The sequence below is a fragment of the Epinephelus moara genome, chromosome 23 (assembly GCF_006386435.1).
Source record: "Epinephelus moara isolate mb chromosome 23, YSFRI_EMoa_1.0, whole genome shotgun sequence".
Classification (NCBI taxonomy): Eukaryota; Metazoa; Chordata; class Actinopteri; order Perciformes; family Serranidae; genus Epinephelus; species Epinephelus moara.
The window spans coordinates 15,153,215-15,165,813 of NC_065528.1; the positions used below are offsets into that span (position 1 = coordinate 15,153,215).

Consider the following 12,599-nt stretch of genomic DNA (forward strand, 5'->3'; position numbering starts at 1 on the left):
ATGACTGGAAACTAACAGGGTTAATTTCTTTGAGCGCCTTTAAATCCAAATTAAGAATACTTGAGGCTGACTCCACTACATGTACTTGTTTTTCATAATCTGCTTGTAAATTCAATACTATTTGTTTGTGTTTTATCTGTGTAATTTGTAACTGTGCTTCATACTTGCTGCTGCCTATCTTGTCCAGGTCTCCCTTGAAAAAGAGGTTGTTAATCTCAATGGGATCTTCCTGGTTAAATAAAGGTTAATAATAAAAAATAATAATATTCCGCCCATATGTACATGTATGCAACAATACATGTAGATATATGTAGGAATTCCTCCTACTACATACTTCCTGCATACATAGCACATTACACTGTAGCTCAAACCGCTCAGCAGTTCGTTGTGAAACAGACTGTATAGATAAATGTTTTCTCTGGGATGTTTATCACTTTCATTTCACCTTGTCATCTGTCTTGTAGTCAGCTATGGCACCCCGGATGTAGTAGACCAGAGAGTCAATAAAATTCTCACACTCCCTCATTGCTTTCCTGCCATCTGGACCAGCGGAGCTCAGGTTTCTGTAAACAAAAACAATCAAGGTAATGTGACATTTATGTGCATGTTTCAATCAGATACCATATCAGAGAATTCAGCAACGTTAATTACATTGAATTGTGTGCAAAATAAAAAAGGAAGTCCCCTTTTGTCAACCACATCATTGTGAAAACTCAATGGATGCACTGTTTTGGATCTTTCCGAAGCCAGTGGCAATCATGACAAATTATTTTACAGACTAACAAAAACATTTTTTATGTAATCCAACTTCCCAGAGGAAAACAATACAACAATGAACATTCGAAACTCCACACAACAGGTTCTTTGTGCTGTGATGAAACATAAATCGGGGAGGAACTCGTCATTTTTCTCATCCACAGGGAGCTCAAAAGCTCTGAGAACATGATGAGGAGAACTTGATAACATTGGGCCAGCGAGGACTGAGTGATTTCAGTTCAGCAGAGCGGAGAGAAGAGAGAGCTCCATGAATAATTCAGTCTTTCACTCATTTGACCTGGCTACGGTTGCCAGGGGAGCAGTGCGTCTGATATCTCCTGCTTTGTAAACAGAGAGAGAGATGATGTATGTCTTAACAACTAAGCTGACAATATGTTACACAATCTTAGACCACACCAGATAAATTGCGGTTTAACACATGCTAGTAGAGAAATTGTTTAAAAGATGGTGATTAATTATCTATTTCGGTGACTGGGCTTAATGAGAATTTATTCCTCATTTAGGCTTTATTTGATGGCGTAATTAGTAGCCGCTGAACTGATAAATTGTGGCTAATGAGGAAAAAATTGCCTACATAACAAGCAACGTACAGGTATGACCAGGTTTGTTGTCAGGAGAGGTGAAAGAGTACAGACGACCCCGGCCCAAGGCCAAGGGGGGGCCCATGAAAAGGTCTATGGTTGACCATTATTGCCATTTTTTAAAATGGCGCATTTAAATATTTCTGCATACTGGAGTACCTTAACAGTCTTGCCCCCTGATGGGTGTGGATGAGAAGCCCACTTTTAAAAATGTTGTCCCCCTGCCCATATTTCCTAACGGCTGGCCAGGGTGTGATGAGCGCAAAGATTTTATCTCCCATGGCAACAGATGTATTAATGACCATCTTTAATATACGAGAAGACCTAGCTTGTTGTTTTCAGCCATGCTAGCTACATGCATCATAATTACTTTTCTTCTTGCACCACCAGCAGGTTCACATTTGTGGATTTGCCAGTAGAAACTAATAGAAAATTTAATTTGTTTAAATTTTATGACCAAATACCTGCAAAACTAATGCCATTCTCATTACCCTCAGCTGTACTCAGTTGCTACCTGCTAGCAAGCTAACGTGCTAATCTAAGATGGTGAACATAAACATTATACCTGCAAAAATCAGAATGTTAGCTTCATAACTGGGAGCATGTTAGCATGCTAATCTGAGCATTTAGCTCAGGTAAAACCACTAGCATGGCTGTAGACTTGTGATATTTAACTCAAAGATGTACTACGCAGGATTTTCCTGAAAAACAATGTATAGACTTGAACAGATGTAATTCTTCTCAGTCATCACTTATGAAACACTAGAAGTGTGTGGCGGTGTATTGTTCTGCAGAGACTCTGCCCTCTGCCTGGATCTGCAGTACAGGTCATAAACCCCGCCCTCTCCATGTTAGAGGATGGGACATGGGCCAAACTAATAACTCAAAGTACACATCAAATAAAATTTTCCCAAAGATGGTTTCTGTCATATTAGGCAGCTCTTATCACGCTGATGTGATTATTTTTGTGCAGTGAGAGTGAGTGGAGACGCATCATCCATACAATGGTGTTTAGAAACCCCAACGGACAATCACTGCGTTTCCACTTACGTATGTGTACGGAGACGAGTCAGCCAGAATTCCATTCATTCCTATGCGAATATCCATGATACCCAATGTGCCTGCAAAACTTCCCCCTTTGTAATATTTCGGCCCGGAATTTACCTCAAGTACGTAAAAAAAACTGAACCTTTGTGGTTGATCTGGAGAGACAGTATGACAGTGTGCTAACTTAGTTAACAGGCTGCTAACTGGCTAACAGGCTATTTCCTTCAATTCAGTTGCCTGTGTTGATTGTCAAGTGAGTTTGTCTGATTAAAAAGAACTTGTTTCTCTAGGTTTCAACACATTGTGAATCTGAGTTGTTATTCTGCTAAATATGGCTATATATTATTTGCAGTCAGATCGTCATTATGACTCGGGTAGTTCTTAGTCCTTTTAATGAAATATTTCACATAACATGCAGGTCAACATCTACATTTATTTGTTGCCATGCTATATTAGTCCTGTTTTTGATCTGGTAATGTTCGAAAAGCATATTCCAACTGCTGGATGGCGAAAAATTGACAAAATTAGCCTCTCCCCCCATGGCTACAGTTAGTTTCTAACAGGTTTGTATCCATCCAGAAAGAAATGCCTGGCATTGGACATCATCGGTATATTTACGGATCTACGGACAACAGTCACATAAGTGGAACTGAGGCGTAACTGTCATTTTCAGTTTGTCTTCTTCTTTAAACTCCTTTAACTGGGATTTCACCAACAGGATTCACAAGAAATCAAACAGAGTCATAGTTCTTGGCACGGAAACCCGCCGGCATTTCCTGCTTCTTATTACAGCCTGGATTCAAATGAAAGATGATAACCGTTTACACCATGTTGAGACACTGTTTACTCATAACTCAGCTTGGCAGAGACCGATGCTGTATATTACCATAGCTCTGCCATCTGTTAACTCTTGCCCTTTGTGATACCATAAAACTAAAATGCCTCAGTGACCAAACATGGGTTCTACTGGGCTTCTTTTTCACTGCTGATAGATTAGATTGTAATATTTTGACTTTCTCCATCAGTTTCGGCATGTTTTTGAAGAAATCATGAGTTGTGTATTCAGTTTGGTGTGAGCTGAATATCTGTCTGCTGGTGCCGGTGTCTGTTTACTTTAATCTATTAATCTACAAAGCTACAAAAGCTCACTGAGTATCTAGTTTCAAAGTGAACAGAGGAGCCTACCGCAGGCAGCCTGTAGCATTGTGGAAAGAGTCAGCATCAGCGAGGAGCTCATCTTTTGGGTTCTCCCCTTCAGAGATGCCAGAACTGGGTACCAGGACTGACTGGGTGAGGACAAACAAGGCCTCTTTGGAGAGACGCTCCTTCAGAAGGTCATGAGAGGAGAGATTCCACAAAAGACCTGAGAGTGAGATGGAAATATACGTTATTATAGGCACAGATATTTATCTCAAAATGTTAGCTAAACTGACGCTATGTATATATATCCCACAGTAAGCTCTTAAACGCCTTAAAACCAGAATTTGTCATTTTAATTCAAAGCTAAGTAAAAAAACTGACCAGTAAGGTGCCGTCTTGTCTCAACATCTCGGCTGCTCTTCAGTGCATGCAAAATAGTGGCCAGGCCATCATTTTCCTTCACTTCCATCTTGTTTTCACTGTTCTGGTAAACGACATTACGTAGAGCCCCGGCGACAGCACGCTGCACCTCCTCATTGTCATTGTCCAAGAGCTGCAGGAGCTTTGCAATCCCACGGAGATAGTACACCTGGAAACAACAGTGGATTACTCATTAACAGATTCACTAGAACACAGATGGAGAATCTACATAAGGCATGACATTCAGAAAGTGTTAAAGGATAATCATTTACCACGGCCATGTTGTGTATCAAAGACAGTTATCAACAACATGAAACATCACTTCCATTGCCAAATTAGATATGTTATTTTATTGTTACTGCTAAACCATAAAACTGGACCACTATTAAAGAAGTTTTTCACCGCTCTAAAAGACGGTCTGTTAATTAATCTAGGCTGTCTATGTGGTGAAAGATGCAAATACTTTTGAAATGGGTCCATGCCGTATCATAGGCAACTTGACTTGCTTGCGTTTCTTGAAGACATTTCACCTCTCATCCAAGAGGCTTCTTCAGTTTTAATGGATTGGTGCGGAGTTGCAGGCTTTATACTCACACTATACACTATACTGTGGGTGTGAACCCTTACAGAGTCGTCAAGGTCACATGTGAGTTGTTGGTCCACCCAGCCATCATGTGTGTCGTTAGGGTTAGATGGGTCCAGGTGGTCCAGGTGGACCCATGCTACCTTAACGACTCTGAAACTCAGAGCTCACATGTGACCTCAACAACTCTGTAAGTGTTTGCATCCACACTGAGTATAAAGCCTGCAACTCCGCACCAATCCATTAGAACTGAAGACGCCTCTTGGATGAGAGGTAAAACGTCTTCAAGAAACTCACTTTAAGAAAGTCCAGTTGCCTACGATACAACACTTAAGATTACCATGACCTGGATGACTGAGAAACTTCACCAACACGACCAGAGAAAACAGAGAAAAGGGGGTGTGATATTTGCTTTTGATCAAGAGGTAGAAAACCTACAACAACAACAAGGCACCGCACTGCACCATAAATGCTCCTGCTGGTGGGTGACGTAATGCAAGCTTGGCTGTTTTTCCACAGGAAACAATATGGCGGCTGGCTGGTAACAATGGATCTCTTATTGTAGTTAAACAGTAAGCTAAAATGTGTGTCTGAAAACACTTGAGGTGAGAAATAGGCAACGCAGTGACACAATCTTGCTTCATAATTTATCAGCACTGCCTAATTTTACCGTCTGATCTCTATTTTTTCAGCTTCCGTTTTCACAATAACTGTATGGTGCCCACAAACTCTCGTATTACAGCCAAACAGTGCACTAAAATATGTTTCTAAAAATATATGAGGCAAGAATGGGGCAATACAGTGACAGAATCTTGTTTCATATTTAATCACCACTGCCTACTTTTACAGTTTAATCTGAGATTGATCTGTGTTTGAGAGAGGAATAAAAAGGTGGCTCTCTCGATCCGCTTCTATACTTCTTGTGTCCCTGGTGGTGGGCGAAGTTTACCACGGTCCATTTACACATACTACCCACATTGTTATGATACAAAGCTGGCTGAAAACTCGCAAAGTATCTCTTCAATAGTAGGATTTCATCAGAACTTAATTTAGCTTAGTTTTGTTGAAATATGGCATTAAGACCTAATACAGACCGTATCTGGAGGGATGAGGTGTGGTAATCAACTGCAGTAATACGGTGCTGCAGTAAGCTTCACCTTATTAAAGGCTTTAATGATAAAATTGTGTGGTTCTGAATTTCCACCACATCTTGTCTCAGTGTCTTATCTGTTGGGGTAATAGTCGTGAGCTGACAACTAAGTGAGAAATTGGAACATTAAAACTGTACAAACGGAGGCACGGGGGCTAAATATTGCAAATACTGCCCTCCCCAAAACTACACACTCAAATCTGAAAAAAACATTTTGAATTTTCCTCTCTCTCATGTGGTAAGTAAAGTTTTTTTTTTTTTTTTTTTTTACATATTTACAAATTTGATTCCATAATATTTAACTGCAAACAGATTCTGACTTGAATCACTGAAATGATCCCATACAAACATATCATTAAACCTACCATCTTCTTCGCATCGGCACTCTTGAAACATTGATTCTGTATGTGGCTGGCTGCACAGATCAGCATATCCTCGTTATCCTGGGTCAACAGGTTCACGGCTCTCTCTATTGTCATCTCTGGAGGCTTGTTCTCTGACTTCCTGTGGAAGAGGACAGCCATGAATTAAAAAATGCTTCATTCCCAAAAGTCTCAAAAAACACTTAATGGCTTGAATCACACACCAGGACAATTCAAGAATATATTAAATTATTAAATGAACACAAACAAACACAGAGCTCTTACAGTGTCATGACGTTCTGTGTGTTTATATGCTGGATAGGTGGTTCCACTTCCATCTGCTTCCCCATGTCCACCTCCACACTCATGACCGAGGGTGGGTATGAGTTCAGTCTGTGGAGCCCCTGACCCTCCCTCCTGACCTGAGCCAACCAGGACAAGCCGTCATCAGGCTGGACAGCACCAAGTATCATCTCACCACTTGTTCTCTGCACAGTGTGTCTCTCCTTTTTGACAGTACTTTGGTTACGTCCCCATCCAGAGCCGTATTCAACACTTTGCTGAAATGCTGCATTTGCAAACACAGGCGGTGGTGGTGGCGCTGCTGTCTGTCTGAGTGACTTCTGGCGTATGTTCCCGTATGCAGATGTGGATGCAAGTGGCCGCGTGCCACGGGGTGCCTCTGAGAAGGCGTAGCGACGAAATGAATCAGAGGCAAATGAGTGGTCCAGCAGAGTGCCCACCCTGTGAGACTGACTGGGTCCTGCATGGGTGTACGTGCTATAACGGAGGCTACTGGGATTGAAGCGACTGCGATGAAACTCTGGGCTCGGTGGTGGACTCACTTCCACCCTCCTGGATGGTCTCCGCAAATGGTTGCTTGATAGAGAGCGGTCAGTGAGGCCCAATCCATTCATCTGGGCAGAAAACACAATCCACACTTAAATACATTGTGACCTGTTTATTCTGGTACTGTCACTTTAAATAGCCCAAAACACACAGTATTGTATAAAATGTATTTAAGTCTATGGAGCCCCATTTGGTCTTGTATTTATAACTTAACACCAACATACAGAGCAAACTCCATAACCGAGGGATACTGGTATGATTTAAATGAGACAGTTAGAGGAGCAAAGAACTCCCTTACACCGTCCTCTACACTTACAATTAAAGGAGATACAATAGGAACAACATTTTAGTGCAGAGACCTTCATTAGGATATTATTGAAGACAATGGGAGACACCATCTTAAATAGGTGGGATGACCCACTTTGACCAATCAGGTCACACTAAAGGCTGACGTCATTTATTGAATCAAGCATTATGTCTACCTGTAAATTACACAATTGTAATGCTATGATCTTAAACTGGGCATAGCACAAATACATGTGTATTATATAAGATTATAATGTCATTTCCCATTCTTGTAAATTGCCATGGCCAATTTGTGTCTTTTTTTTCTATACGGAGACCTGAAACTGACAAAATGCAGTAAAAGATTACCGGACAAATCAAAATCTGAGTACATCAAAAATAATAATATTTCTAGTTAGGTCCAGTGTGTTTCCTGCTGTAGAGGGAGTGAATAACGGACAGCTACTTAACAGAGACAGCAAAGTAGCTCAACCACATGGCCAAACACAAGTCTGACGTTGAATATACTAAACTTTGTGGACCTTGAACTAATGACTGCGGACCAATCTGGACCTCGTGGCTGGACCAGTTGGGAACCACTGGTTTAAAAGACTTCCTAAAATAAATCAAAGAAAGAAAGAGGAAAGAAAGGGGCATCTATTGGCAGAAATGGAATACAATACTCATAACCATGCTGTCATTAGTTAATAATTACCTGTAAATAAGAATTGTTGCGTTTTTTTTACCTTAAGAATGAGTCGTTTATATGTGCATAGGGAGTGGGTTTTCGTCTACGGAGATCGCCACGTTCCACCATCATGTTTCTACAGCAGTATAGAACGGACAAACTAAATACTGGCTACAGATAGGGCTTTAGCCACATGGCGCCACTGTAAGGGGGCTAAAGAGATGCAAGTGGCTCCGAAGGTGAAGGCTGCCTACCCCTGCCCTACACGCTTGGCACACGAGATAAGTTACACTTCTGCAACCTCACCGCTAGATGGCACTAATTCCTACACACTGGACCTTTAAAAATGTACAATTGAGTTTAAAAAGAAATATGATGTTGTCAGTTTCAGGGCTCCTAATACCTTGAGCTAACCCCGTTAAAAGGTCAGGAAATATCTATAATGTCAAGGTTACATGTAAGAACACAGTGATTAATTTGATAGGCCCAGAGGCTGTGAATATGAAGCAGCAGCAGACCATTTGACTACATTCAAATTATGGCATACAATACGTCCATGTAGTTCTTTTATAATGGACAGAGAGAGAACATGCAAAGTGTCAAACTGACAGCACTGGTGACGCATTAAGAAGCTGACAAACGTGTGTGTGTGTGTGTTGGGCATGCACGAGTAAAGAGAGTGAGGTAAAGCTAGCTAGTGAGGTGAGTCCCTTACCGTCATGTTTGGGAAAAGTCCATCTGTAGCATCAAAGCTCTTTGCTGTGTTTCTCTGTAAATGGACACTACCTGAAACAAGTTGGGAAGGTTTTGTTTGAGTGTCCTGTTTCACACTGTAATTACCTAAAGGCATGGCAACACTCACACGTCCTCAGATCAGGAGGATGACTCCTACCTTGGCTGCCTGAGCTACAAAAGTATTAACAATGACAGTGCTGGGAGCGTTTGTAAACTGATGCAAACCAAATGTCGTGTTCATTTGCATTACGAGGGATTGATAAGAGGGAGGCTGAGGGAGAAGCAGTGACATCAAACAGATACTTTAAATCCTGTCTATGTTTGTTAGCTATGTTTATCATTCATTGAGTTAAAACTGACACAAATACTTAGTATGTATAACCCATTATTTCTGGACATGATCCTCCCAGTGTGTAGAGGATACCACACAACAAAAGAACCACAGTGAGTCATTTAGAATAAATGCAACATACTGTTATGTATGAGCTAAAATGATTATACGATTCATTGACTGGTTCATTGACAGAAAATGAATTGGCACCTACTTAGGCCCCTTAGTATTTGCTGGTCCCTGGTGCTGCAATGTGAGGATTTGCTACTGCTCTTGGTCAAATACAAAAGACAGAGTCACCATGACGTTGCGCTTAAACAACAATCACTTCCACGTAGAAAACTTGCTATTGATATGAATTGAGATATACAATTTCCCCGCTTTATCTTACATACTAACCAATGGAGGCATCTGTAGACCAGTACTCCCATGTTTTGCAAAGTAAAATTACTGGTTTTGTCAAAAGAGTCTGGTAGCTGTGACATAACGGCTTCAGTTCCCTGTCGGAAAGGGCTCTGACAGCAAGGTACAGGGGTGAAAATATCCTACATATAGCGTACACTTAAACTGGTATGGATTCTTTTAGGTGTCTGAAAACTAACCGGTTGAGACAGTGTTTGCTCTGCATTATTTTGTTTTATGTAGTTGACGCTGGGGGCCTGGAAGTTAATGTAAACTGGTCTATAGTAAATCGAATATTTCATTTTTGACTTTTGATTAAAGACATCAACTTTGGTTTTCTGTCAAACAATTAATCAAAAATAAGCGTTGGATTTCACCCTCAACAGAATCATTTCTGACATGTAAGCCAACATGGTCATCTGGTGTAAATGCATATCATTTTTTTTGCCTCTGTTTTTAAGTCTCGTCATCGTCATTTTCTACTTGTTTTTTGTATTTATTTGTTCTTTTGAGTGTTATTTACTTTAAATATTTTACTGTTAACTGTTGTAATGTCTAGCTATTCACTTGTTACCTTTTTTCTGTGCTGTCTTACCTCTGCTCTATGAAGCACTTTGGGCTGCATGACTGCATGAAAGGTGCTATGTAAATAAAGTTTGATTTCATCAAACAAAATCAACGCTGTCCTGATTTTATTTTTTCTTAGTTGATGACTAGCTGGATTTTTCATCTTTACTTAGGCTTTCCATGGGACAGAACCCCATGGAAAGCAGGCCAGTGGTAGAAATATTAAATTCAAGCTCTGTCAGCTGTCTCGTCCATCTCCCTTTAGGCGTATGAATGAAACTGCGGGAACCTGTTGGACAAGCAAACTATTATGTGGCATACATTCCACTCACAAAAAAATACCTGTATCGTCCAAATGATAGTAGACCTTCAGTACACAGAACATATTTCCTGGATAGAGAAGGTCCTTTATAGGGTTTGGTTGTCAGTAGCAGTGGGAATGATGACCCTTTGAGAGGGTCACAAGATGACTAAGAATATGACTCTGCTACTCAAACTCACTTTGAACATACGGGATAGATTCACCTCTTCAGCAGTTAAACAGAAACCATCAAGTGAAGCAATCTGAGGTTTATAGAGGTTGAACTGCTCACAACTCATAAACACATCCAACCAGTGACAATGAGTCACAAGCACACTTTCATTATAGGACGTCATCAACCAATAAATGTCAGGAACTATTGTTTTATAGTACGGCTTCATTGACCCATACACTGCTCCCAAAACTACATGTGAAAATGAGATATGATATAAGGTCATTTTTCTTTGTTGTATTTATGAATAGAGGGAGGCAGGCACGTGAATGCACCTCAGCAGCCACACCACACCTGTGTAACACACACCTGAGAGCCTCCTGTGTGCTGTTCACTCATTCATTCATTCATACATTAACCATAATCACAGTGGGACGACTTCAAACTGCACTTTACCATTTGACACAGCCCTCTTTGCCTTCCGTGCCAGTGTGAGCTGAACCTGCTGCTGAACACGCACACTCCGGTCGTTGGAAGTCACCCACGTCGAGGACCTGGGAGTCGGCTCGGCAGGTAGAGCCAGACTGGTGTCCTCCAGCATGAACGAGTCCTGCGCAGGTAGCGCGGATTTAAAGAACATCTCCTGCATTGTGGATAAATCCTAATCCGCCAAGAGTCCGGACTGCTTCATTTAACTCGACATGTACCGCTCCTGGATTAGTGTTGAGACCTGCTTTGTTGTCCCTCTGATCACTTTAGGTGGGAGCGACCTGACGTGCTGACAGTGAGGGGGCGGGGCTACAGGCGACGCACCTGAGGTGTCGGGTGTCGGCTGTCGCTGCTGCCTGGTATCGGTTCACTCAGGTTAATGTTACTTATCACTACTACAATCAGTGTTGAATGTAAGTAAGTACATTTACTCAACTACTGTACCCAATTCTATTTGGCTATAATAATATTAGCCTATATTTTAGTAATTCTTCAACCATGGTCCATTTTGGTTTGAACAATTTTATAAAATCTGACACCTTTACAGAGAAATATATTGATACCGTATTTTTTGCAGCCTAGTATAACACTGGTATTGCCATTTCCATTTTTTTTTTTTTAAATCTTGCTATTGTCTGTTTTAGCATTAGCTTGAAATGTAGCCTGAACAAAATACACAATATAAAATCTTGTTTTTCTTATTATTTGTACATTCAAAGGAAATACAAGCTGTTTGGAAATGACGGTCATTAAATATATTCTGTATTTTACAACAATTGACCTGGATCTTTTCTTATTTCAGTTCCCAGTATGGAGCCAGCTGTCCTCCACTTATACACTCTCCTGTCACATGACTGTTGCTATGGTTTCCGCAGAAAAAAAACACACCCTAAATCAACATATTCTACAGTGTGGTGAAAATGACATGTAACCACAAGAAACAGGTGTTCTTTTCATGAATAAACACAATAGGTTACATTTCGGTAAAACAGGTATTTATGTGTATTTTGTATTTGTATTTGAAGTTATTATTCAATCTGTTTCAATTTTATTTATAGATCCTCATATCACAAATAACAATTTGCCTCAGAGGGCTTTACAGCATACGACATCCCTCTGTCCTTTGGACCCTCACAGCGGATAAGGAAAAACAAAAAACCCTTTAATGGATTAATATCACATTTAAAACCAAGCAGGGATGAATGTCCTATAGCCTATATATTTTCTACATATATATAAAATGGTGGTGGTGATGTGTCTTCCTCAAGCCTGGGTCCTCTGCCAGAGGCCTGGGAGTTTGAGGATTCTGCCAAATATCTTAGCTGTTCCTAGGACTGCACTCTTCTGGACAGAGACCTCAGATGTTTTACCTGGAATCTGCTGGAGCCAGTCTCCCAGTTTGGGGGTCACAGCCACAAGTGCTCCAGTTACCACTGGCACCACTGTTGTCTTTACTCCCCACAAGTTTTCTAGCTCCACTTTCAGCCCTTGGTATTTTTCGAGCTTCTCGTGTTCCGTCTTCCTGATGTTGCTGTCGCTCAAGATTGCAACATCTATCATTACTGCCCACGATGTCCGCTTGGTTGGCCATCATCAGTTTGTCAGTCTGGATCTGGAAGTCCAGACAATATCTATATACATAAGAAACGTGGTTTTGTGCTTCTTATTTCTGACAGAGACACAAAATTATGATAGCTAATGTTAGCTTGACGTAAAAATA

At 40.8% G+C, this 12,599-nt stretch overlaps 1 protein-coding gene and 1 long non-coding RNA gene across 2 annotated transcripts in view; one reads left to right on the forward strand and one right to left on the reverse strand.

Moving 5' to 3' along the window:
• pkp2 (plakophilin 2) overlaps nt 1-11,141 on the reverse strand; it is a 20,356-nt gene extending 9,215 nt beyond the window's left edge. The window contains exons 1-7 of the mRNA XM_050036789.1: nt 10,847-11,141; nt 8,598-8,668; nt 6,346-6,977; nt 6,064-6,202; nt 3,927-4,134; nt 3,591-3,768; nt 446-563 (exon numbers count right to left, since the gene is read on the reverse strand). Coding sequence (XP_049892746.1) covers nt 446-563; nt 3,591-3,768; nt 3,927-4,134; nt 6,064-6,202; nt 6,346-6,977; nt 8,598-8,668; nt 10,847-11,039 — 1,539 coding nt within the window. The 5' untranslated portion in view covers nt 11,040-11,141. The remainder of the gene's footprint in view (nt 1-445; nt 564-3,590; nt 3,769-3,926; nt 4,135-6,063; nt 6,203-6,345; nt 6,978-8,597; nt 8,669-10,846) is intronic.
• LOC126385195 (uncharacterized) lies at nt 10,886-11,815 on the forward strand. Its single transcript, XR_007569407.1, has 3 exons — nt 10,886-11,008; nt 11,150-11,296; nt 11,682-11,815. It is a non-coding gene; the product is annotated as an uncharacterized LOC126385195 (long non-coding RNA).
• The last annotated feature ends 784 nt before the right edge of the window (nt 11,816-12,599 follow it).